Source organism: Anser brachyrhynchus (genome assembly GCF_964034855.1).
Source record: "Anser brachyrhynchus genome assembly, chromosome: 16".
NCBI classification, from domain to species: Eukaryota; Metazoa; Chordata; class Aves; order Anseriformes; family Anatidae; genus Anser; species Anser brachyrhynchus.
Genome location: NC_137734.1, coordinates 1,971,632 through 1,999,099, shown reverse-complemented (window position 1 = coordinate 1,999,099; position 27,468 = coordinate 1,971,632). Strand labels below are relative to the sequence as shown.

Below are 27,468 nucleotides of genomic sequence, written 5' to 3'. Positions count from 1 at the left end.
CCTACTCCCCAGCCTCGCCCCGCTTCACCTTCACATCAGCCCACATTCAGGGCAGATGCCAATGATGGCACAAAACCCCCAGGCGAGTCCCTCAGCTCCCAACATCTCTCACTCACCTTTGGGAAACTACAAGCCCAGGGGACATCCACGATCTACACCCTTCTCAATGAAAATGCAGCTTCACACATTTTCATCAGCTACTCAAGAGAAAGCACAAGCGCTCACAAGATTTCTGTTATAAATCCAAAAGACAGGCTTTTGCTTCAAGGCCAAACATTTCTGCTTCGGTGTTAAAACGCAGACTTTTCATGTGCACTGTTGCTTTTGGCAGAAGGATGCGGCACAACTTGGTGTAACCACCCCTGGCAGAAATGTTCCCAGAGTGGTGAGAGCCTGGCAAGTTCAAAGGTTTCTGCTATCAGAGCCACTCTTCCCAGTCAGAGTACAAAGGCGAGACCACATTCAAAGAGAACTTAAGGAAACAAAAAACACAAGCCATGTTTTATACATATTTTCCAAATAAGTTTTTTTTCCTCTAGCTAAATACATTACATAATGCACATACACAGACCTGAATACTTCTTCTACATCCTAATACAGCAGACATTACACGTTTCGGTTCCATGAACGATCACAAGTCAGTCAGGTTCGTTAAGTCAAAATAATATAGATTGCAAGTATAGAAAATTGAAGACAACTTTCAAAGGGTCCCAAACACAAAGATCTCACTCTAAATAATCCGCTCTTTGCCATCTGCACTCAAAGATGGCCATGCCAAACACCCACAATGAAAAAGAAGTTGCCACTGTCTAAGCGCACAGTCTCTTGATGGCTCTGACGAAAGGTGATTCCTTTAAAAGGGCCTTCAGGGATTGCTGGCTTTTGCCTTATTACTTTAAAACACCACTGTGCTTAACGCAATCGGACACCTAGAAGAATAAGGTTATACTATGTACATTTAAAAAATTAAGGAAAGTCTCTAAAAATATGCTCTGGAATTTCACAAAACGCTCCATCTGCTCAGGTTTGAGGAGTACTCGAGTTGTGTTGCAGCTTGCTTGCAGAGGAGATGAAGTTAGACCAGACCTTTGGCCAAAAAAAGATTTATTATTATTATTTTTTTTTAAAAAGGCTCACCCCAGCCATTCCCCTCAGCAGAGCCCTACCCCATCTCCTCTGAGGATATTCAAAAACAGCAACACAACAGATGCTGGCAAAGAAATTGCATCAGGTGGGCCAAACACCAAAGAAACTGCACAAAGGAGGACAAGGACAGGACAGGCGCTTCATGCTGCAGAGGAATCCAGAGCAACAGCTAACATCAGAAACCATACAAGCGCTGATTAAGGCTTGTATTTACAGAGGGGATTCAGGCATCAAAATGGAAATGCCAGCACAGCCTCACAAAACTGCTCAGCTCCCCTACAATTACACCAGCAGCAACATTCAAAGGGGAATTAGATGCACTTGTGCTGCAGAAGCTGATTACTGCATTGTGTGAGCCAAGAGCACTATCACCAGGAAAAGGAGGAGGACCCAGCTTTGCTTTTTGGAAGAAAGATCTGTCACGTTGCCACCCATCTCCTGTCCTCTGAAATCTGCCACTCTACGGGCAAATGAACTGAAAGCAGGTAAGCAGGCAGGTCCTGCAGAGGCGACTGATCCAGCTGAAGCCAGCGTACTCTAGAAGGTGTTTTTAAGCTTGGCTGCCACAAGCACGAGAATCTCTCCGATCTTCTTCTGCCAGTTTGCTATGTCCTTGGAAACATCACACCAGAGCTCTCCGTGGCGGGGTTCAGCATTCTCGCAGCGCTTCCTTACCTCTTCTTGTTGTTCCTATGAGGAAGGGAAACAACAGTTTGCAAATCTCTTAATGCCCTCGTTTGTTCCAGCAGAGAGCCAAAAATTTAAGTCCCCTCCCTAATTCAAACATTCATCCAAAGCTTTCCCCCCACCTCCCTTAAAGGCAGTTTGGAAGCCTGGGTTAAAATTCTCCTGCCTTGCTGAACAAACCGGCCTAATTACAGTCAAGCAACTTTTGGATACACCAAGGAAATTGCAGCAGAAACTTCCTTTGTGTTACCACCTGCATGAGACAGGTCAAGCGAGAGGGCTCTCTAAAGTCAGAAGATAAACACTCCCATCACTTCAGTGATATCAGGCAGTAAAATCCACCGTAAGAGATTAGAACAGATTGTTCCTACAGCTGTGTCCACGTGCAATCTGCACTTAACACTTGTGCAGACACGGGACGAGTTACACACATCCGGCACCACAATTACAGGAAAATCTCCCAGGAAGCTTGCGTTTTACAGAAGCAAGATTGATTTCAGAGCTTTTTTTTGCACGAACCAGCATGACTGTGGATGGCGAAGCAACCTGAAAGACAGCTCCGCTAATGACAGTGTCCTTTAAAAAGCACCACACATGCCTGTTCATGCTCACTCAAGACCAGGCGTGACAGCCTCAGCCTCCTCATCTGGAAGCCAGACAGGGAGCAGCAGCGGTGTGCGTGGCCCAGTGCTGCAGCAGCTCCCAGGACAAAGTAACCACCACCAGCAAGGGATTCCTGCTGCCTTCCCCTGCTCCCTGTGCCCAGGTGCACGCTCACCTCTGTGCCGTGCTGAAGCTCAAATTTGTAAAAGAAAGCCCAGGCGTCTCCCAGGTCAGAATCTATCTTCACTGTTCGGTGGAACCACTCTCGAGCCTTGGTTATTTTACGCTCGCTCCAGAATAACCTGTTGAGAAAAGCAGAAGGGAAGAGAGAACCTCTTCAGAGGAACACAGCAATCTGCAAGCACTCCAACTTAAAGGCTCTACAGATATTTCATTTCTTTGTTCTCCCAAGAAGGGAACACCAGGTTTCGCAGTCATCTGCAAACTGCACTTGCCCCGGGAAAGGAAGAGGCATGAGAGGACTGGAAAGAACATCCACCGCTTCCTCCTTACTCCCCACACGCTGTAACAGGTAAATACAGTCCCAATTAAAGGAAGAGACAGGCTCTCGGAGAAGGGAAGGATTACTCTGAGTTCCATCTTTGCTAACTCGTTTGCTTAATTTTGCTGTTCCAGATGTAGTGTACAAAGGGACAGGATCACACACACCTCCATCTATTTTCCCTCCCCCAATTTTTTAATATTTCAAGTTCATTTTAGCATCTAGCAATTAACGTCTTAACAGTTGCAAATTATATGCACTGGAGCCATTACCACATGCGGTCACAGGCTCAGGTACACTAATCTTGCTCCTTCCACCTCCACTTCACGAGGAAAGGCGAGCGTGCAACGTCCCACACTCAAATCCCGGCCTGGCGCTCAGCCTGACTGCTGCCATTTCAAAAAGGTACTTGTGAATTCTTAAATTTCTCCCCGGTAATTAACCAGCTGAATCAATAGTCTATTGGTTTCATTCCTTTGCATTAAAGAGTTCATTTGAGCTAGTCAGGTCCTTATCAAATCAAACAGCCATCCCTCATAAAGAGCTTAGCCAGCCATAAAATTATACAGCTTATGTGATTGTTTTTAAGCCCTATAATACTCTTGATTGTTCCGTGTTAAATAAACTGCGATTTAAAAGAGCACGAACAACGATAGCACGGGCTAAACACCTGCAGGTAGGGGCCTTTTTCAGGCAACATTTAAAGTTTTCCACAAATGTGCGGCAGGCCGTGGCATTACCGTACCTACATGCACATCGTGATGGGAGGTGGAAGCTGTTTGCGTTGGGATTAGCTGCTAAACTGCCTGAGGTTGTACCAGAAAGGGCCTGGAAGCAGCTTCAATAAAGCAAAAGCTAACGTTTTTCCTCACTTGCTCCTAAAGCAGAACAAGGCAGCTGTTATCTGGCAGAAGCCAGCGTTGCAGTCGCTGGAGTGTATCCTACAGTTTTCTTTGGCCTATAAAAAAGAGTTGTGAAAGAATTGGGCAACTGTTTGGGCAGCGTGCTTCCTGCATTAACCTCTTCTGGTCTTCACAAAGGAAGAAAAAGCAAGTTTGCTCCAATCGCTACTGCTGTAGTACTACACATCGTCTACACATCTACACATCAGATCAGAAGGGATATGGTGAGTCAATTCTAATAATAGTTTTCCATCACTGGAAGCCTCACAACTTGATTTAGAAAAGAAGACAGTTCCTAGTGGATTATCTTCCTGTTCCAGAGAAGCAAACTACAGGGTGACTTGTAGTCTGCATTCCAGGAAGGGCCACAACTGAAAGAAAAACTGACATAGCAGAAATTCAGGAAGGGAGAAGACTAAAACAGCACAGTCTAGCTCAAGATTAAAAAAAAATCTGACAATCTAGGATAGAGAGAAAATATGAAGAACACAGCCACATAAAAAGCAAAGAACCACCTGCAAAAATTGTCCGTATTTTCAAAAATACTTAGAACACACCCTATAAAACCTAGTGGAAACCTAGCTCATCTGAAAACACGCTAAAACTCCACTTAAGGGGAAACAAAGATGCAGTTTTCAGACTGCCAAAACCCAGCACTCAAAAAGGACTCAGCGTGAACGTATCACTATGCGTGCTGCAGCCCCAGGCCCACCAGAACAGCTGGAGGGCAGGCTGACATCCCCTGTTTTGAATCAAGGCAGAGCAGGAGATTTGCAACGTTACTAGGAGACAGCTTGAGAGCTGTTACTTGCTTTGAGGCTGATTAGAACTGCTGCAGCCAGCATCGTGTGGTCACGCTCAAGTGCAGTGTTTCATCACGGATGCAGCCACACACAAAAACGCGTATTTTTTTTTACTACATGAAGCACAGGAACTCACTTGGCCACAGCCAACAGGACATGTGGGTCGTGTTCACACTTCTTCAGAGCATCCACACTCTTGGTCTTTCGTTGCGGCCGCGCTTCAAGGAAAATTGCCTCTGACCACAGGATTCCTTAATTAAGTCAAGTAGGAAGATTTAGTGGCATTTCAGGCTAACCCTCCCCATCCTGCCAGCAGGCCAGCGCTCTCCAAAGCGAGCGGCACTCCTGCCCCCATCCTGGAAGTTATCCCCATGCCTCCACCCCACTTCAAATCACTCTTCCAGCACGCCTATTTCCTTCAGTACTCTGAAATTCGGTTACGGATTGTACCACACTGGACCTTCAGTTGTAAATTGTTTCTGTACCATAACAAAATTTAGTTACAGGTAGCACCACACTGGACCTTCAGTTCTAAAATGTTCATGTACCATAACCCAGCTGCAGCTTCCACACTCCCTGTGCGGGTGTGCACGAGACCAGAGCTTGTGCCTTTCCGATGAGTCACTGGAAGCAGTGCAGTGGCAGAGGGCAACTCAGCAGTAACCAAGTGAAAGACTTCCATTTGTCTGCACAGGTACCTTCAGCAGCAGAAGTCCCAGAAGTGAACCACTTGGAAGCAGTTCCAGGGGTGCCAAGGAGCACCACAGCCTTATTGCTGCTGGCTCCCCGCACCTACGATGAAGGACATAGCAGGCCCAGGGAAGCTGGGTTTAATCCCTAGATCCTTTCGCTGCCAAAAGCAAGAAAGGAAACGTGCTCAGAGGAGCATGAAATCTTCAGTTTCTCACGTCAGCCAGCCATACCTGCTGATCACTTCAAAGCAAAGCCTGAAAGCTCGTGTCTGCCAGGACTCTATCAAAGTGCTCTCACTTCCCATAAACTGCACCACGGGAATTTATACAAACTTTGATGACTGCAATGACAGACTGCAGCAGAACTCTTCCCTTCTTGCCTGTTTCCTCTTTGTATATAGGGTCAAACCCTATTTTACGGGTCTCTATTTTCAGGCCTGCTGAGGACACAAGCACCACTGTACTTCGGTTTCCTTCTTTGTGCCATGAGCCGTAAGGAGCAGTAACTAATTCAGCAACTGATGGACACAGGTCTCTGGTTTACATGACTGTAGGTGTCCAATAAACTAATTCCTGCAGGTTTTTTCTTTGGTTTGTAGAGTTTTAAGATAAAGGTTGGAAGCTATTTTACTTAAACAAGACCTGAGACCCTGCTGCCTATTTCCATAGCAACAGGCAGATTCTGTAAAAAAGCCTGTGGTGGCAAACACACATTAAGCATTAGGTCATTCACAAAACAAAGTGGGGCTTGTGCGGTAGCTTTATTGACCCACTCGCACAGCGAGCAGCTTGCAATGAGTTTATCATGTCATAAAAGCCACTTAATTCCCATTATTTCACTGGGGCTTCAGCAGCTGCCAATTAAACACCTTCCAAAACCAAGCCTGAAGGCAAACAAAAAAGGCTTGCCCTGTGGTAGGCTACTACTTTTTGTACTTACGTGACATCTTCTCTCCAAAGATGTCAACATATTTAGATGATTAAGCCTTCTGCCTAATTCTGCCAAAAAATAGGGAAGCATTCTGCACTTTCGCCTCCCATCCCAAGAGGCGAACGCTTCCACTGCTAGTTAGAACCATCTGACTTATGTTATATGACCTATCTGCCCTTCCTTAAATATATTAAAATAATGGCAAAGCAGGACTAAACATTTACGGTACACGATCCCCTAATCACGACTGACTGAAGCTGCTGTCAGTGCATGTTATTAAGCACAGGCCTGTCTCGTAGTGAAACCAGTGTGGGCAAACCACCAACAGAAGTCTCCTACGGCCAGCTACACTCCAGCGAGACAGGGAAAAACCCATCCTTTTTCCATTGAACTCCCTAACTGCAAACCCTTGAGTCTTTCTTCAACTTTAAACCCTGGCAGATTTTTTTTTTTTTTTTACCAGCTTCAGAGAAAAGCCACCCAAGATGCTTTACCAGGAAAGCTGGGAACAAGCTGGGGACCACAGACCCCAAGACATGAACACCAACCCGTGGCCTCTCCGGTGTAAGACACCAGAAAGCAACCAGGATTACTCACAAAAACCCTCAACATCTCCTTTGCAGACGGACGACCGACACCTCTCCGCAACGCGGTATTTTGAAACACGGCCAAAAAGGACATCTTGGCTGATAAAGGCTTATCTTTTTCCACGCAAATATAGTTGTGTTTAAGATAAAAATGAGACCCATCTCACCTGAATTGGGGCATTCTTGCAATGCCTTGGCCATCAGAGTATTTGCAATATTCTTTAGCCCAGCTCTGTACTCCAGTCGCACAGACTCTAACCTGGTAAGGAAGACACCCAGTGATGGTATTTATGAAAACATTCACTGCGTGGAAACCAACAGCAAATCACGTGGAAGTTACAAGAAATTACAAACATTTGCCCATATTTTAAATACATACGGGTCACTGACATCTTCCCATTCCTCTCCATTTAAAAACAAATGTAACCTTTATTTTATAATGGCCTAGGTTAAAAGTTATATGAGAAAGTGACTACAATAAAAACAAAAGACCCCCCCCGGCTGAGATGTAAAATAGCCGTCCTGAAGCATGTATTGGCCTTGCACGGACGTGAAGGGAATTTGGGCTACAACTCACCAGAGATCTGGATTCTTTGGATTCTTTAGCCGAGACTTTTCCAAGATGGCTCTTGCTCTGGTCAACTGCCCCACCTTCTCTTCCAGCCGGGACAGCAAAAGCCACAGGGGTATGGAATGGGGACACTTTTTCAACTGTTTAAAATAACAAAAAGCATATTATGTACATTTGAAAACATATTATAATCCCTATAGAAATCGACTTCCTTCCTTACATCCTCCTGGGGATTTTGGAAGTGAAATAAAGCTGACTACATCACTCAAATTTCTTCTAGTTAATCTTACAGCAGTGAACAGTACAGAAAATTAGTTTCTCCTATATCTAAAACAGCCAGATAACAGCACATCAGTTCTGACTGAGCTATCCCAGTAGCATGAGAAAAGAAAGAATACACTTCCCTTAACAGCACACCCACAATCTGTGCTGTCTGGAGATGGAGGGCTCTAATCCATAACCAAATCACAGAGTATGCAGGAAGCACACTGCCTTTGAAGCCTGGGAAGTCATTAACTTGCTTCCACATTACTTTCATGGCTGATGAGTTTCAGGAGTGTTCATACATGAGGACACCAATTACCATTTAAAAGACAAGTGTTCTGCAGACCACCTCCTTTTACAATGTCTATCAAAGTTCATTAGCGAGCTTTTCTATTAGTTCTACTGTTAGTCCTTACAGGTCTCAGAGAATTATTGTGCAATGACTTTTTTCATACTAGTGAGTAGTCAAACATACAGCAAACTCTCTCAAGCTAGAAAGCGAACATGGATACTGAGTAAGACATTTTTGCCGCTTCGTTCAAGATCCCAGTATTTTTCTGTTACTGCTTTAACCAATAACAGGGAGAGAACAGAAATCACCTCTTCATTTACCCTCCAAATCCAAGTGGAGGGACAGACATCTGTCCGTGCCAGAAGCACAAAGCAAACTTGCAATAACATACACCTTACCCCTTGATTGTAAGCCTCCCGTGCTTTCTCTACCAGCTCCTTTTGCTCCTCGATTTGTCCTTTCATCATCCACAGTTTGGGGAAGTCCTCATAGTGCTTCAGGGCTTCCTCACAGAGCTCCTGGGCTGCAGCAATGTTTCCAAGCACCCATTCTAACTTCACAGACTTCATGAAGACCTGAGAAAAAAAGCACAGCCATTTATCGCTAGCAGCCATTGAAGAAACTTTACTCTGTCAACGATATTATTCTGTCAACGCAGTGGGTTCCCACATTCATATATTCATTAGCATGTTATTCATTAGCTACAGTTTGGAGTAAAAAAAAAAGTCAGGGTTAAGTTTCAGGAACAGATAGCAATGAGAAAGGTAAAACACAAGTATTAAGGGAATTGGGACAGCGATCAATCTCTTCCTCAACAATTAGCAGAAAGCTGACAGAGCACAGCTTCAGGAGCACAACCAATAATAACTTTGAGCCAGCTTCATCTGCACAGAACGATCTCCTCACACCCAAGCTACCAAGAGCACCTATTCCTAGTTATGGCTTTAAGCTGCAAGTGCTGCCCTGCTAATTACACACTGGTAAATGTGCTTTTCTGCCCCCAAACACCTTCCTTTTTGCTTGAAGCTGTTAGAAATACATTACAGACTGAAGGCCAGTTAGCTGCTCTTTAATCCCTGTCCTCCCAGTTCCCAAACTCCCCCCATGACTTTGCAAAAGAGGCATCACATCTGCCGCAAGAGTTTCAAACTCCAGCTGGACAGAAGCTCCCTGACTGACAAAGAAGGAAGAGGCCAGTCTAAAAGATCAAGAACGAAGTACAAATCGGGGGCAAGGGGAATCTCATTTTCCACATAAACCACATCTTTTCTCTTACTTGGAAAAATTAAAATGGTTCTGTACGCACAGCTAAAAACTGACAAAGTTTATCATACCAGAAGTAAGGGTAGAGATAAACGCAAGTGTGTAACTTTAAACAAACTGGACTGGTGCTGTCTTTAGCACTGCAAGCATAAGTGAGTCTTCTGTGAAAGTATTTTCTCTCTCTTTTCCAAGACAGGCTTTTATGCAACAGGAACGTTATACAAACAGCTGTAAACTGGGAATTTCCTGACTTTTGCCATTTGCGTAGAAAAAAACTGAAACCCTTCACTTGATCCTAGCCTTTTTTCCCATCATGCCCCGATTTTGTGTCGCAATTCACTGGAGAAGCGCTACAGTGCCTGCAAAAGGCAATGGCAGGGAGCCATCTGGTCAATCACTAAGGCCACAGAACTAAAGGAACTTCTCCTTCCGACTCAACTCCCCCATGGGCACAAGAAGCCTCAGTCTCTCCACCCTTCACACATCCTTACCCTTGCCGTGGGGGCACTGCTGCGAGCTTTTGCCAGCAGCCTCCTCGCCCTTTCATATTCATTGTTTTCTGACTCGAGCTTCACGGCAGCCAGCCAGATCTCCTCACTGTTGGGGTTGGCCTGCAAGAACATAAAATGACAGACAAATGCATACAGTGAATCAACAGCAGATTTAATCCTTCATTTGATCCAGATTAAAATTGAAATCAGAGCTTTGTCAATCCACACTAGGATATTTTTTTTTTCAGTTCAAGCTCCTCCCAGTCTTCCTTGACCTTTGAAGTTTACAGAAATTCTACAAAACAGATGCACAACACAAAGATATATGCCAGTTGAGAAGTTGGATACTTCTCAATTGTTGAAAACCATTAATGCTTGATCTTCTGAACTTCCAGTTAAAATACTGGAAGAAATCACAGGGTCTGTCACAGTGAGACCCTCACTTTATTATCCGTGAACAAAAAAGCTGGAGCTCAGATTCTCAGCTGAAATCTGTGAACAACACTCCTCCAGTTCAAGTCATCTCAGTGACAACCACGTCAAGAAGTCTTCAGGATATTAACAAAAAGTGCCAAGAACAAGTCTAGGAAGTAACTCACTTCTACCTCCCTGCTCAGAAGCTGTTTTTTTTATTTTTTATTTTTTTTTACAGTCACTTGGCTTTTGAGGCCTCTTTCCCAGCGTACCACTCTGTCCATCTTCCAGCATCCAGTGGATGATTCCCTTCATTTTGCTGTGGATTAGTGGGTTTGGTCGAAGCCATAATTAATAGGGCAACCTCATTAATTAGGGCAGATCACTACCCTTTTTAACGAGTAGTAATACAGTCTGTTTTCCAGCTTGCTGCCACCTTACAGGAGGACGTTTTTGCCACGTAAAACTATCAAAGAACAGTGCAAGACCCCTCATATTGAGAGACAGCAGAAATCGGGTGAGTGTTGACAGAAAAAGCCTACTCTGTTCTCTTTAGCAGTCACACCGAACACCATCACACACGTGTAACATACCCACCTGGAAAGCCAGGGCCAGAATGCTTCTGGCTGCTGGCACATCTCCTGCCAGCCACTTCGACTTGGCACCCATGAGCCAGAGCACTTCTGCTTTGGGACAGTGAGCAACAGCTCTCTGCAAAAGAGCCTCCAAGGATTCTCTGAGACAAGAAGGAGCAAGTTACAATCACTCGAAATATTGCCAGAGGCGAGCTCTCACACACCATTTCCACTATCACTCAATGCTATAAATATTGTTGCAAAGTCCAACATTGTAAACCTTGATAAGTTGTTTCATTAACAAGGAAAGGGTGAGGTCTTTTTTCACAAGGGTTCTGAAATCAGCACTCCACAAACGGCTCATTGTTCAGACATCTTTGTTTGATAGCTTTTGCGGAAAGACTCTGTGCATAAACAGCTCATTTGTCTTGGAAAGAGCCAGTCTTCTAAACAAACCTTAGCAGAAACCAAGACAGGAAGTTTTTCAGAATTATTACATGAAGCTGGCTTGATCTTATTGATTTTTTTTTCCTCCTCTAGAAAATGGACTTCAGGTAGAATAAGGGGCTTAAAAGCAAGCCACTACTGGGAAAACATGGGAGAACAACATCAAAAGCAAAGACATAGCTGATCCAAAAAAAGCCTTGAATGATGTAGGACTCAGCATCTGCAGTCACTTCCACACAAACTTTAATAAGACTAACTCCACATCTGTAAGTGGTCTATTACATAGACTGTTTTATTATAAACTGTGGGCAAAAAAGGTTCAAACGTGTAGTACTTTATAAATAATCAAAATAAGAGGCCCAGGCCGTGACAGTATAATGCCAATCTTAGTTCAGATTCTGATACACATTCGCAGTACGATTAATCAGAAAATGCCAGAGATGCTCAGACAGACTCAGTGCTAAAGTAATTTACCTACAAAAATTAAATGAAACACATGCTGTATTTCTAGGTGACTTGTCATTCTGTACTCCTAATTTTTTCTAGAAATGCCTTTCCCAGGATGATTATCCCTTACCCATTCATAGCTATTTTTACTAAGTAATCCCATTTGTCAGAGAACTTTTTATGATCTTACAAAGAAAAAAAAGATTCTCTGACCACAACCTCAACAAAGAAGGTCACACCAGCAAACAATGCCGTTGAGTTTTCACCAGCTGAACTCACTCCATTTGTGGAACAGTATACTTTATTGCTGATCTCGTAGCTTTTCTACCTCCCTGGTCTAGCAGGCTGTATTAAGGAGCCACACAAAGAGGGTACACATACCTTGTTCCATGGTTCTTTTCAAAGTACGCCGCTCTCAGCCACACACTCTTCTTGCTTGGGAAAACTTGCAAGGCATATGCATAAATCGCTCGGGCACACTCCAGAGCGTTATGAGCAACACACTAAGGAAAAACAGACCGGAATTAAGTCAGCTTAGGGTTGCACTGAAGTCAAGGGCAAGAAAGAATGACACAATTCATAATTCAATACAGAACTCAGTGAGTAATATATGCATTGGGTCACTCTATATAACAGAGCAGTTGTTATCAGCTTTTTAAAGGGAAGCTGGGAGGAATTTCTATGAGTCCCTCTAGCAGCGCACAAGCATCACTGGCCTTCCAGAGGGACTGACATGCAGAGGCCAGCCTGAAAAATTAGCAAGGTTTTGCAAAGGCTTCCGTATTCACACTTTGCTTTTTACATGAAAAACTATAAGCACATTAGCATGTTTACCTACTGCTGTAAACCCAGCTCAAGGTCACTGAAATGGGTATTTCTCATGCTGAAATAGAATTTAGTTTGTAGTGCATGTTTAATGGCCAAACGCAAGCAGATAACATGTGAACCACATCCGCTTTCACTGATTAAAATATCCTAATTTCCCTGGTTCCAGTTCCATTTCCCCCACTTTGAAAAAAAAACAGTATCACAGCTGGACATACGCTGTCTGCATCTTCCATCCAGGTATGTTTCCGATCTTCTTCCTCAATCCCAATCCCAATCACAGCTCGCATGATTGCCTGGCACGTGGCCACGCTTCCGGCTTTATCACATTCCTCAGCATCCTAGAGACAAGAGTAACAGCCTGCTCACTTGGAGAATCAGCACAGTAAGTCAGATTCTGCAGCAGCAATTCCTCAGGCACAAACACGGGGACACTGCAGGTCACTGTACGTTACAAGTATCTTGTTACTCAAACAGGTCTTGACACCAGTGAGACTACACCCACAAGGAATGCACTATAGCTGTGCACAGAATCAGAGAAGGAGAGAAAGTGTGACAACGCGTGACATCTCCGGGCTGTAAGGTCTCCTCTTACCGCTGTGCTGACTTCCCCTGGGTTGGGCCAGGCATTAAAAAATGCAAGAATTCAAGAAGAATGAATCGTAGCATCGAAGCTACTGACCTTCTTTCAGCTTTGGTTTTTAAGTCTGAAAAAGAGCTAAGCAAGAACTGCTCTTAAATACACTCTCACCCACTGTTAAGTTACAGCTGCAAAGGCTGTGTCGCTAGAGTACATACAGAAAAGTGTCTGACAAAGCTTTCAGAAGGCTTCGCATGACTTGCTTAAACTTGTTAAAGAGATCTCTGATCAGGTAACAGAAATGGAACAGTTCTAGTACCAAAAAGGAACTCGAGAAGACAGATGCAGAGGGTTTTTTTTAAAAAAACAGAAGTTGAAATTAACCTTTAATTGTAAAAAGAGAGTTATAATTCATTTAGATGTTAACAAGGATATCCGTTTAATATTAAATAGTTTGTTCGTTACCGATACTCTTTTAAGCACTGTGCCAAGAACATTTTGCTGCTTTGACCCACTGTAAATTATATCAGTAGTAAATTGTTTTAAAAGGCTTGTGCTTAATTATAGCAACAGTACATATTCAGGAGGAAAAAAGTTATTTTAACCTGAACATCAAGCGATTTAAATGGCAACAGTCTTTGAAGTGTCTTACTAACTCAGGAAACTCAAGCACCACAGCTTTCAAAGGCGACCAAAACACTGAAAAGCCGTACAACTTCTTGCTGCTTTTCTAGTACAGAAGGTCAAAAATAGGATGATGTGTAACAGTGTGATGAACCTGCAGAGGTCATGTTTTGTAAACATTACCATGTAACATGGTTCCCTAAGTCAGCTGTGAGTACTTTGCACAGCCTCAGGAGGCAGTGTGAGCCAATAAAGGACAAGCAGAGTATTTCCTATCTGCTCCATACACAATGTTTGTATCGACTTCTTACAACACCACCCGGCAAAGACTTAGCTGGCAAACAGGTACCTTTTAAGCCAAAAAAGACATATGCAAAAAATATACAAATAATTCCCTGGAGATTTAAGGCCTCCATGCTACCTGAGGCAGCAGCTGCTTCAGCTTGAAGCTGGTTATTTTCCAAAAGAGAAGCAAACCAGGTATTCCTCAGCTCGACACACATAATGACACCCCAGGGTATCGCTTAAATTTGCTCTTGGCCCTCCTCAGTGCTTTAGTCTCACCTGTTGTATTTTCACAGGGCTCTCCACCAATAAGCCTAGTGCAGAATAGCTCAATCCCACAGTATCTAGCATCAGTAGCCTTCAAAACAGAATTTGAAGGGTTCACCTGGGTCGCTAACCAAGACCAAGCCAATACCTGTATCCATTGCTCTCTGTTGATTTCCACCCCGTTAGCCCTAAGAGATGTGATGGCTCTGTCAATGATTTTCTCCACCATCTGGGTGTTTCCATTGGCTTCTTCCAATTTGGCAGCAGTAATCCAGATGTGACGATCTGTTGGAATATTCTCACGGGCTTTGTTGAGGACTTTACGAGCATTCTCATATGTCTCCAGTCTTGCCAGCGCAAGCCACAGCTGCAGAGCAACAAAAGATGTATTTTAGATTAGAACAAGGAGATGACAGTGTCAGCCCAAAGAGATAAGCAGCTTCATTCTGTTTGCTACTAGTTGGCAATTGTCCTCACGTAGTATAAGCAGGCTGCAGAATACCAAAGCAGAAATAGTAGAACCAGACTCTACGACTGTCCTTAGAGCTAAATCCTAATCATCTCAAGATATCATCTTCGTTTGCCAGGCTGCTGCACACACTCTTTGGTTCAACATTTCAGAAACAAGCAACTTTGTCTTAGATTCCCCAAGCTACGCATATGCTTGTTTTCACAATTGTCAAGGCGCTAAACATGAATGTAAACATGGCTAATTGGCCACTGCAGGCACAGCAGTACACTGGCATAACTAATCTAAAAATTACGCAGGAAAATGAGGCATATAATAACTACCAGACAATTAAGTCTGGGGAAAAAAAAAATAGTTCTCTACTCATCACATCCTTCATAAAATGCCTAGTAGAAAACTAGTGCACTTACCTGCCTTTTGTTGTCAAAGCTCTGCTGCTAACCTAAAACAGAATGTAGGAGGTTGCTTTATTTTCCTTTTTTTTTTTTAAACTTACTTCAACGCTAGTTGGGCAGCATTCCACAGCTCGACTCAGCATGATCCTGGCATCCTCAGGTTCTTCTAACTCCACAGCTGCCTTCCACAAACGCACTGAATTTGGAACATGCTCAAGGGCTAGAGAGGCAAAAACAATTATGTAAATCATGATAAAGAAGTTCCCCAAAGAGAAATACTGTTGTCAGAGATGATGCGTTAAAGGCCTTGTCTTACTACAGATGAAATTTCCTGAAAGAACGGAGGGAATTGTACTTACACTAGCTCTTGCTTCAACGATGAGAACTTAAAATCAGAAAATAAAAAAAAAAATACTTAATTTTAATTGGAAACAGGTTTTGGCGAGCCAAGAGCTTTTCTCATTACAAGCTGTAATTGCTTCCTCTTCAGTAAAACACCTAGCTGAACAAAGCCTCAACTCTCAGCATGGTTAAAGGGTTTCTGGCTTCTGATAAACACTCCAAACATATTGTCTTCATACATACCAGGCTGGTATAAAATCTTGAATATATGAGGGTTAAGTCTACATTAATCTAATAAAGAATTTCACACTCTTTAGGATTTCCATGCCTCATTAAGTTGCATTAAGACAAATGCCTTGCAAACAGGGCTCATCTGACAAAACCAGAAAGTCCTTATTTTCTCTGAAATTTTTACCCATGAATGTACTTTCAAAACCAATGAAAAGCTAATTTTTTCTACTTCTACTAGTGAAAAGGATTTAGAAAAAAAAAATTAGCTTCTGTCACTACAGCTTAGATAACCATACAGGGAGTAGTATTGGCTTCATTGCCTCCATGGTGATTATACATAAATGTGACGTAGTAGCAAGGACTGAACACATCCTTTATCAATAATGAAAGTAAATGAAAGTATAATTGCAGGACCACATAAACAGGAGAGAAGATGCATCTAAAAGTACTTCGGAACTTGCCAGGCTTCCAGGCAATGCTGTTTCTTTAAGCACTCCTGCAAAGGCTGAGGCACACTGCTGAGCATGAACTTCAGAGCACATCCAAGCTCTACAGAAACGCACAGAGCATTTACAAGTAGTGTGCACCGAGCGTCTGGGCATTAACCATTCCTCCTAGAGTCTACAGCAGCAGGAGGCTTTTCTGAAGCATTTTAAGTGAATAATATCAGTGTGCAAGAGCTGAAAACACCGCTCAGCAAGACAGAGCCTGTTTTCATAGACAGAGTGTTCGATTTTTACACCTCAAGATGTATTTTAAACACTCAGCTTGCTGTCTCTGTAGCCAGAGAGAGGCTTTAAAAACTCCAGACGTTGTGCTAGACGGCAGAAATGCACACAGCCAACAGACCGGAGAGAGAAATGCATTATGAAAGATCACACTTTAGTGACATTACCTGGCAGTCAGCCTTTTATATTTTTGGACAAATACTGGGTTAACCTGCCACTTGTGTTAAGAGCATATACCCAAACAGTTCCAAGCACTGTGTTACTGATGCTCCCCGGGTAGTACAGGAGCACGGTGAAGCTGACTGCTAACATGCAGAGAGTGGAAACAGCACAGTAAAGCATATCCCACTCCACTAACAGCTTTGTATCAGAGGTTAAGTAGGTGGTTCCACAAACTGGAGTAAGATACAATGCTTAAAGGAAATGAACAGCCTCAGGACTTAATGCACAAGTCATTGCTTTCCCACCTGATGCCCTCCTACCTGAGCTGGACTCAGAAACCTACTTCTGCTCATGTAAAAGTGTTTTCCTGTTAAGCATCTGTTACTGTTCTTGCAGAGAACAAGGTGTCGCAGCAGCAACGCTCCAGAGAACACTGCGCTGCTTGGCCAACGAAAATAAAGCTACCAAATAATTAATATTTGAACTCCCACAGCCTCAATCCCAGCAGTCTTGAAGTGCCTTTCATCCACGCACTGTCACATGCAGTAAGGGACCGTTTCACACCGATATGCAATTTGCACGCAGTAGTAAGAAGGAAGCAATTTACTCCCTTTGAAGCCAAGTTATTTAATACTGCAGACTGCATCGCAGAGATTAAGCGTATTAAATCCAGACCCTTTTCCCTGTCTAGATTAAAGTCATGAGATGTAATTGATACAGTTGAATACTTGTGAAGGATCTAATCTCTACTGAGACAGGCACATCAGTCAAAGTAATCGACTAATACTGTGAACCTGCAAGGAAAACCTGGGCCCACGACAACACAAACTGCTGTTACAAGAGAACAGGTTTGGGAAAAGATGGCAATTCCACAAAAGAGGGAAACTTCCAAGTTCAATACAATAAAGATGTAAGGTTTTGGGTAAGCACCACAAAGAAAAGCTGTTTGTCAAGAACACAGAAATTGCTACACTAAAGCAAATCCCAAGGCTCACCAGGCTCAATGATATGAGAACCCCAAGGCCTTTAAAGCTCCTCCACCAAATATCACTGCGGTCCCTAACAGGTTATAGACGAGCCAAAACTCATATATAAAGTCTGACATCTTTTTTAAAACATATCACAAGAAGATTGTTAAAGCACCCTTTTCCCCTTAGAGCATATTTTTTTGAATTGCTTCCATCTACCTCTCTAACCTTGACCAAGATGGAATTGTTCTCAGTAAGATGTCATTTTGCCATTGCTCAGCAGGAGCAGCTTTCTGCTGGGGGCTGTTTTGCAAATACTAGAAGCACTCCACTCTGACCCAACGGCAGCGTGTTCCAGCGTTCAAGCATACATTATTAACAACTGTATTTTCACCAAGGAGGAAAAAAACAAAAGCATTTTTTAAAAAAATTATGGACATATCTTGAACAATTTACAAGACAATGCAGAGGGACTCGAAGACTTTGTTCCCTGGCGCTGCAGAAGCTCTCACCTTTCCTCAGAACGCGCTTCTTTGCCCGGATATCTGTCTCCAGCTCCGCTGCTCTTATATAGATCCGGACGGACTGCGGGAGGTGGCGGACAGCTTGGGCCACAACAGCCTTGGCTGTATCCCCAGGCTGAAGCCGAGCAGCTTCTAACCAAACATCTTCACTCTGTCAGAAAAAAAAACCTTTCCTTTATATCAAAACAAGTACTGTGAGAACCTAAAACCAGAGCTTTCAGCTAAATGTGTTTTTAATATTGCAGATAGAGAAGCAGTATCAGGCTGTAGCTGACAGGAGCTTGACAGACAGATGCTGCTGCTTGTAACCACCACATTTTCCTACTGTCCTGCAAGGGCCAGCAGGGAAGCAAAGCAATTCTGACCTTGGGGCACATCTCTGTTCCTTTCATGATAAGATTCCGAGCCACCTGCAGCTTGCCAGTGACTTCCTCCAGTCGGGCTGACGCTATCCAAGCTGGTGGGTGATGAGGGTTGGTCTCTCGTACAGATTTGAGGAGCAAACGAGCTTTTTTAATATCACTAATGAAGGGAAAAGACAGGTAGAAGTTGTCAGCATGCTAGCAAACAATCCTCCTGAATCAGTCAGTACAGTCAGCTCTTCTCAGCCACACTCAGATGCCAGTACCTGTGACCTCAAACATTTCCAGACTGGTAACAAACTATGTACTACCAAAACAAGCTTACTAACGTACATCAACACACAACATTGCCGTGAGAATTAGTTTAGTATTTAAATATATTTTTATATATTTATATTTTAAGGAATTACAGCCAGGCACTTGCAATTGGAAGCTAATAACCCACAGCATTGATTTAGGTCAGGTCTTACGATCAAGATTTGCACGTACTGTTTTGAGTTACGTGGCAATCCTTTATTACACATGGCTTCGGAGGTGACCAGTCAAGCCTGAAGTAGCACCACACAGGTACAATTATTTCCTGGCTGGCAGGCAGCTGCCCACTACCATCACTCTGGCATACAGTCCGGGGACAGAACAGAAACAATCCCCGCAATTAATTCATGCAGGTCAGATGCTAAACACATCAGTTGAAAGAATACTGGACCTCACGTTAAAAGAATTCATCCCCTGAACTCACCTACCATCTTTTACAAACTAAATATTAGCTACAAGCCACCCATTCCGGCAGATTTCCATTTATATGCAGGATCAGAGCCCTTATTAAGAGGCTGAATCAGCCAGCCCTTAAACTTACTTGATATCACCTCCGTGTGTGGGAATCATGGAATTCAGGTCTGTCAGATATCCTTTGGGATCCACTACAGTCTGGCCACTCACAGAGTCTGACACCTGGGAAAGTAAAGCCAACACTACTGAAACGACCGCTCACAGCCCCACAACCTGCCTGCACAAGGCACTGCTGCTACACAAAAAAAATCTTCGGGCACTTATCTGTTACCAAGACCGAGGAAGAAGGAAAGGACAAGCCCTTCCCTTCCTGATTAGCTTTTGTCCCCACTTCTAAAACACACGACTTTACAGTTAAAAACTTAGTACCACTGCAAAGCCAGAAAACAAGCAGCTTGGCTTTCAGCCACTACAAGGTCTTGCAACCTGGACAGCTGAAGCCCATCTTTTTTAGTTTGAACCAGATTTGGACGGGAAAATCAATAAAGAGGAATGAAGTCAACTACACGAGAGTAGTATTTTTCATCTTTCTGTCCTGAATAAATCCTGAAGAAATGTCTTCCCTGACAAAGCTGTCAGCATGGTCTGTCTGAAGTCTACCTCTGGTGTAACAGTGCAGTTCATTTTCCCATCACGACCAGGACTTCCAATGACAAATTGTTATTACTCAATAAATTGTTAGTGTAGAGACCATGAGACTGGGAAAGGAGGAGTGAAAAATTATTTCTAGTCGCAGCTAAGCTATTTCTCCCATCTAACACCCAATAAAATGAAAGACTTTCCTAAAACCAGGTCTTAAATAGCAGCACACCACCAAATCCTGTGACAGATCCCACCTTCCAACGTGCTTACCTGGCTTAGCCTCATATCCATCAGGGTGTTTCTGGCTTGGCCGATCTTCCTCATATCCAGTTCTCCTGTCCCAGGTGTCATTAAGCCTGGTGTCATTCCTCCTGGGTATGGAGTATTCAAGCCCCCTGGATAGGGAGTATTCAATCCACCAAATTGCTAAGAACAAGAGTGAGAGAAACATGTTCCTAAAAACCTCTTGAGATTTCTAAAAGAATTCAGGCTGTATGTCTACAAAGCAGTCGCATGGGCATTTGGTGCCATTTCAGGGCCAGTCAGCTTCTTCTGTAACCGTCATGACCACAGTAGCAACGAGCAAATGTATTTGACTTATTGTCAACTGAAAATTAAATAATTTTAACTCAAGCTCCTGGGCTGAGCAAGCCCCTAGGTGAAGTCGAACTTTGTTTTCTGTTCCATTTCTGCAAGACATTACTGTAACAAAAAAGGATGTTGGTTAAGCTCACTAGAACTCATTATCACCATTCTATGTCCAAAAACACTACAACAAAAAACACTTTTTTCCACTTTGAACACAAGAAACAGACTTCCCCTGTCCACCCTCAGGCTTTGTCTGGCAATGGGTAAGCACTGAAAGATTCCAGCGAGGACAGGGATTTAACATCCACAATTCCTTTGACAGACTTGCAAACTACAGCAAGATTTTCAGTCAAGAATTTTTTTTTCCAAATCCCACTAACGAACGCACAGATTAACCTTTGCCTCTACTCAAAAAGAGCACGTAAGATCATCAGGCCATACTCACCGTCTGGCGTGGGTCAACAGTGGTGTGATTCTCCCCCGACTGTAAATGTTTTGCAAAGAAGCTATCGGGTACAGGAGTCAGCTTCTCATAACGAGGGTTCCTCTGCCGTTTGTTCCTGGCATCGCCAACTTCTGGAATGCTCAGCCACTCTTCTTCCGTGACCTCCGCTAGCTTCCGCTACTCAGACACGAATTGCAATCATTATTTAGTTTAGAAATGTGTTCCTTTAAGCTACTCGCAGTCCTTAACAGATTTAATTCATTTTGAATTCTTTCAAGAAAAAAAAAAAAGACTTAGAGGTCAAAGATCAGATTTTTTTCTTCCCCTAATCCAAAGTAAGAAAAGAATTAGATGCATTTAATTAGAAGTTGGTTTTAGTCCAGACCGAGATTCCAAACCAATTTCGTTCTTAAACCCTAAGCTACAAACACGCAGATTAATCTCAGTGACTGCGGCGCCGCTTTATTACTAATCATTAAACAATAGCCAAAATGATACATTTTATTTAACAGAAGATTTAGTCAGCAGATCCAGTTATACTGTCTGACTGTGCAACTGTAACTGCCTGAAAACTACACGACAGAGTGTTCCAATCCTACAACAGCTTCTGCACCACCAGCTACCAGCTTCGTACTCATTTTTTTCCCCAACACAAAGTATTTGTGTGATAATACACAGATTTTAAGCAAATAAATGCAGTCACACGCCCACCTCCCACAAAGCAGAGACAAAAATCACACCGATGACAACATTTTGTCCTTACTTTCAAGTCTGAGAACTGCTGCTGAATTTTGGGTCGTTCCATACGGTATTTTTCGATTTCCTCTTTCTCCCGTTGCTCCCTTTGAGAAAGGAGGACCAAGGTTACGCTCAAAGTAACACCGGGCAAGGCGTTAAGTATTACAGAAAATGGGATTTGATCGGAAGGCATATAAAATATTTTTTTCCAGAGGGAAACTCTGAAATACAAATGAATTAGGAAACATCCCACAGCAGTGTCGGATTAACCCTACCTTCTCTCCTTCCTCCGTTCATCCATCCTTTTATCCAAAGCTGCATAAATAGCATCTGCTTCCTCGTCATCTTTCTCATAGGGACCGCTTGAGAACAGGCTCCCAGCATAGCCATTGAACTAAGAATTTGAAAAGAGAAGAAAAAAGGAGGGAAAAAGAGAAAAGAAAAGGAGAACGCTCAGTCTCATGCTCCTGTTACGCACCGAGCACAGCCCACTGCAACCCAGGGAAACAAAGAGCCCGGAGCAGGTGAGTCTTAACAATCTTGCACCAGACTAACACAGCCCTTAAATAAAAGCAGCTTCCTTCTACCACCCCTACTGTTTATTTTCCCAAATCATTTCAAAAGAAAAAATGCTTCAAAATTGCTTCTATTAAGCAATAAACAAGTTCCCAGTGCAGAATGGGCATTTTCCTCCGTGAACAACTTTTATTTTTAACTCCTGAAAGCAAACAAAAAGAATAACGCAACGTTTAACTAACCAAAGGGGGATTTAAACACCAGAGACTACACAGGCCGTGTAAAGACAAATATACTTCAAATCACACGAGTTTTGATTTCATTTGTGCAGGAGAACACAAAAAACTATATCCCACAGAGTACTTCAACTAATAATTTATCTATGGACTTCTTCCCAAGACGCTCAGTGCTCTGTACGGATAATTAAACCACGACATCTGGACCAACGCCAGAACAAGAAGTCTGCGAGCACTGTGCCATTACGTGTAACGGAGTCTCAATAAAAATAAATAAAAAAGGAGCATTATTGGCAGACTACAGGAAAGCCTGGCCCCGAAGCCTCAGCTAACAGAGGGTTTTTATAAAAAAAAAAAGGGAACGGGGAGCTACGGGATTTCTCTCCCCCTTGGGGAAGAGCATCTCTCCAGGACGACCACCATCCCATCACCTCGTCGTAATTGGTGTCGTTCAAATCTTCGTCATCGTCGTCGGCCGTCTGGTTCTTCTTCATCTGGTCCCCGACCGTCCTTTTCCCGGGGGGCGCATGGCGGTCATCCACGGGGTCGTTGGCGTCACGAGCGGGGCCGATGTCGGAGCGGGTGGTGAAACCGGTGGCCCTGCGGTGACAAAGACGGGGCAGGGAGTGAGGGCGCCGCAGCCCCACCACCGCACGGGCACGGTGCCACGGCCGGTACCGACCCCAGCTGCTGCCACCGGTACCCCCAGTGCGGGCAGGGCACCGGCAGCTCTCCCCCTCCCCCCCCCGGGGGTGGTTTTCCTGCAGGGTTTGGGGTTTGCGGAGCTCCCGGCTCTGCCCCTGCCCGGTACCGAGCGGGTCACAGCGAAAGGGGCGCCCCGGAGGCCGCACGGTGCTGGGGCAGGGGCAGGACGGGGTGACCGGGGACCGGGGGGGATGACCGGGGGTCCCAGCCCCTCACGCAGCCGGTCCCGGTGCCGAGCCACAACCGGGGGGAAGGCCCCGGCCCCACCGGGCCTGAAGGCCGGGCAGGCCTTGCCGTGAGGGGTACCGGGCCCGGTAGCGGGGGGAGCAGGGCCCGGTGCAGCGCCTCACCCGCGGCCCAGCCCCGGTACGTAGCCGAGGGGCGCGGGCATGCCCAGGAACGGCTTCTTCTTCTTGTTCATCGCGGCGGCGGGGAGAGGCGGCGGCGGAGCGACAACGGCGGCGGCGGAAGCAGTGCGGTTACCCGGCGGGCAGCGCGGCACTTCCGGTTCCGGGCGGGGCGGGGCGGGGCGGGGCCCCCCCGGTGCGGCGGCGGCATCGGGAGGGGAGGGGGGAGCGGGAGGAGGAGGAGGGGGGAGGCGGGCGCGCATGCGCACAGCGCGCGGCACCTGCACGCGCACCTGCACGCGCGTGGGCACGGGCACGCGCACACGGGGCCGCCGCGGGTGTTAGCGCGCGTCCGTGGGCACGCTGCGCGTGTAAACGGCCCTCGGTGTGCACACGGGGCGTGTGTTAACGCAGCTGGGCACGCACACGCGCTGCGCGTGTCAGGGCGCGTTTGTGTGCACACGGGGTGTGTGTGTTTACACGCCTGCCTGCGCGCACACTGCACGTGTAAATGCACATCGGCGTGCACACACACCTCGTGGCAATGCGCATCAGCGTGCACACAGTGCGTGTGTTTACGCACCTGCACGCGCACACGCTGCATGTGTAAATGCACATCGCCGTGTACACAGTGTGTTAACACACTTGTGCATGCACACACGCTGCGTGGCTGCACACATGTGCATGCACACACTGTTAGCACACTCCTGCCTGCACACACACGTGTTAATGCACGTCTACACGCACACACACTGCATGCTAACACATCTGCATGCACACAGTGTTAATACGCTCCCACCCGCACACACACTGCTTGTTAATGCACGCCTGCACGCACGCAGTGCATGTGTTAACACACATCTCCATGCACACACACTGTGTGTTAATGCACGTCTACATGCACGCACACTGCATGTTAACACATCTGCATGCACACACTGTTAGCACACTCCTGCATGCACACACACTGCGTGTTAACACACATCTGCACGCACACACTACACGTGTTAACACATCTCCATGCACACGCACTGCACATGTGCACACCCACCCGCATGCACGTGCACGCACGCTTGCCCACGTGCTCTCACACCCTGCACATGCACACACACACACTGCACACACATACTCCATGCACACACACACACACACACACACGCATATCACCCCCGTGCGTGGAGCACACCCGTCCTCACGCTGCTCACACATTCAGCCTGCACCAGCACAGCTTTCCCCCACGTGTGCGTGTGCAAGGAGCCACGGCCCTGTTGTTCCCCCCCTCACCCCAAACGCTCACTGCGGGGTGTGCACGGAGCGTGCCAGGCTCACGGCCAGCACCCCCTGCACCAGCAACCCCCCAGGTTTCCAAATGCCTCCAGGTTTCCAAACGCCCCCCGGGTTTCTGAACACCCCCCCCAGTTTCTGAATGCCCCCTGGGTTTCTGAATTCCCCCTGGGTTTCCGAATTCCCCCCAGGTTTCCAAATTCCCCCCGAGTTTCTCAATGCCCCCACAGTTTCTGAACGCCCCCCGGTTTCCGAATGCTCCCCAGGTTTCCGAATTCCCCCCAGGTTTCCAAATGCCCCCCACATTTCTGAACGCCCCCCATGTCTCAGAACGCCCCCCGGTTTCCGAACGTCCCCCGGTTTCTCCCCGATCGCAAAACCCTCCCCATCACCGCCGTGCCCGGCCGACGGCCCGCGCAGGCAGCGAGGAGCTGGGATCCTTGCTAATTAATTAATTACAGGCTCGATTCCCCCTCTCTGCCCTCGCCATCAGCACAGCAGGCGGTGTAGGCCCCGCTGGGAGCCGCCGGTGCCCTGCTGCGACCGGGCGATCCCAGCCTGGGTAGGGAACAAATCCCGGGGCAGGGAGAGCCGGTGCCGGTGGTCCTGAGGGGTTTTGGGGCAGGATTCGGCCTTTTCATGGCTCTGATCCCCGCTAGGGCTCGGCAGGAGGATGTCTGCGTGCTCCTGGCTGCTCCTAAAGCAGCTCGTGTGAGCTGTGAGGTGGCAATTATCGTTAACGGGGGACGAGCAGCCCCCCAGCCTGGACCAGGCCCGAACCTCCCTTTTCCACCTCTGCTGCCCTTTGCTGGGCGCCCCACGGCCTTTCCTGCCCACCACGGGGTGGATCGGATGCGCAGCGGGTCAGCAACCCGCCTTGCCCACCCCGAGGGGCTCGGGGACACCTCAGCTCCCTGACCCACACGGAAAAGGGGCAGCGAGGGGGGTTGAGAGGGGCCGGGGGGGGATTTTGGGGCCGTCCCCTCCCCGCACCCGGCCCCGCTGCAGCTCCCGCGCCTGCCAGGCTGCGCAGGGAGCTGAACCAGCTGCACGAAGACAAATGGCCCCATTTTGCATGCTAATGGCAAACCCAGCCCCCAGCCACTTCCCATCCGTCTATTTTTGGGTTTGGCTGGAGACAAAAAAATTTAAAAAAATAAAAAATTAAAAATCCCTTTTGCCGAGCGGTTCGGGTGGCAGGGCCGGGCACAGCACCCTGCGCCCCCGAGCCCTCACCCAGCACCTGCCAAGCGGGGACATCGCCGGCCCCTCCGCCTGCCAGCCCCCTCCATCTCCCTGCTTTTGGGGCAGGATTTGGCCCCAGCCCATCAGCTCTTACCAGCTCTTGCGGCTTTTATGGCCGGGCTAATAAAAGACAGCGCTGTCCCAGCACGTCTGGCCTCGGATGGGGGCTGGAGGGAGCTGGGACCTGAAAGCCCCAGGAGCTGAGCTGGGAGCGGTGGGGAGAGCAGGAAGGTGCCTGGATGGGGAACAGGAGGGAGGGAAAAAGATCCCAGCAGGGCTCTGGAAGCTGCAGGAATTCCATTTCGGGGGCTATCCCCCCAAAAACGCAGCTGACATGGTGGGCAGCGCAGCGTGACCCTGTCCCGGGGCGGATTTTCTGCTCTGAATTTTCTCTTTTCCCCCCACGCCGACACAGAGCTACAGAAGCAGCCCCTCCTCCCAAGGGTTCCCCTCTCCTGTCCGCGCTCCAGCCAAGGAGAAAACTCAGAGTAATTCATGGGTTCGGTAAAATCAATCGCAAATGATTTTTAATCATCTCTGTGCGCGTAACCCGGTGCTCGTTACGGATCGGTGAGCGCAGGAGGGAGCCAGCAGCCGGGCTCTGATGGAGCCTGAGCCTCTGGCCCCACACCCGGCCACCAACTGGAGGCACTGGGAACTCTGGTTTGATTTTCCAGTGGTGCTGGAGGGCAGCGGTTCAGGATGCGGCCTTCAGCCTCCTCACCAGCCAGGTCTTGCTCTTCGGAGACCCTCGTGGGTCTCTCCCCTGCCCTGTGTGTTTGCACAGCGCTCTCATCTCCCCAGACTGAGGTTTTTGGGGTGGGCAATACCCCCCCCCCAGGGAACGACACCAATAATGTCGGTGTCGTTCCCTCCCGAGCGGACCCAGAGTTGTCCAAGCCCGGTTCAGGGCTTTTCAAGTTCAATTTCTGCACGGCGCGGTAATAAAAGCCGGCGTCCGCAGGGGATGCAGCGCACGTAGGCGCAGACACGCGCGGTAATCGCTCACAAAGGCTTGAAAGTGAAAAATAATCACTTAAATGGGAGAGCGAGGCCAAGCTCATTTACTGCAGATCCCGCTGGGGGCCGGGCAGCTCCACCATCCTCCCCGCAGGGCAGGATACGGCCCGGAGCCGCTGCAGAGGGGTCGCCGCCAGCCCCGTGCCCGCACAAAGCCGCCTCTGTCCCCTCGCTGGGGACAAGGGGAGGACAGCGGGGGGATGCCGGGGCCACAGGGCTGCCCTGCACCCGGGGCCGTCCCCACGATGGATGCGTTCAAGCAGCACGTCATGCGGCAAGAACGCAGCCGTGGGGACAAAGCACCCGCAGGGCTCGCTCCCTGCAGCATCTCCTGGTGTGGGCACAGCGTGGAGCCTCCTGTCCCCTGTCCCAACAGCGGCAGGACCCTCTGCCACCGCGCTGTCCCAGCCCCAGGGTGTCCCAGCCCCAGGGGACACGGGTAAAGAGAAGCAAATTTGGCCACCGTGACCCCGCCGCCCTCTGCGCTGCGCTGGCGCCGTGCCTGCCGTGCGGAGGTGTCGCCGCTTTGCACCCAAAAATGGGATGATTATTTGGATTTCAGCTGGGGAAGTGAGAGAAAAAGACTAGACCGGG

The 27,468-nt window shown here is 46.9% G+C and overlaps 1 protein-coding gene across 1 annotated transcript; it reads right to left on the bottom strand.

The window, feature by feature from the left end:
* Positions 1-500: 500 nt before the first annotated feature.
* On the bottom strand, positions 501-23,487 carry PRPF6 (pre-mRNA processing factor 6). Its single transcript, XM_080557555.1, has 21 exons — positions 23,329-23,487; positions 22,705-22,873; positions 21,797-21,915; positions 21,547-21,625; positions 20,784-20,960; positions 20,021-20,176; positions 19,236-19,330; positions 18,383-18,539; positions 18,006-18,168; positions 15,164-15,282; positions 14,347-14,565; positions 12,661-12,783; positions 11,999-12,120; positions 10,746-10,884; positions 9,735-9,854; positions 8,379-8,555; positions 7,431-7,564; positions 7,021-7,112; positions 4,780-4,894; positions 2,612-2,738; positions 501-1,836 (listed from the first exon to the last, which is right to left on the bottom strand). The coding sequence occupies exons 1-21, from the start codon at positions 23,397-23,399 to the stop codon at positions 1,684-1,686; spliced, it is 2,826 nt and encodes a 941-aa protein (XP_080413681.1). The 5' UTR covers positions 23,400-23,487; the 3' UTR covers positions 501-1,683.
* Between the last annotated feature and the right edge of the window lie 3,981 nt (positions 23,488-27,468).

Excerpts from the sequence above, each read along its gene's own strand:
- PRPF6 (XM_080557555.1), bottom strand. The coding sequence starts at position 23,399 with ATGAACAAGAAGAAGAAGCCGTTCCTGGGCATGCCCGCGCCCCTCGGC. Across the intron at positions 20,177-20,783 it reads CTGTTGACCCACGCCAGACG|CAATTTGGTGGATTGAATAC; the intron begins GTGAGTATGGCC and ends TCTTGTTCTTAG. Across the intron at positions 14,566-15,163 it reads GCTGCCCAACTAGCGTTGAA|CTGTGGCTTGCGCTGGCAAG; the intron begins GTAAGTTTAAAA and ends GTTGCTCTGCAG.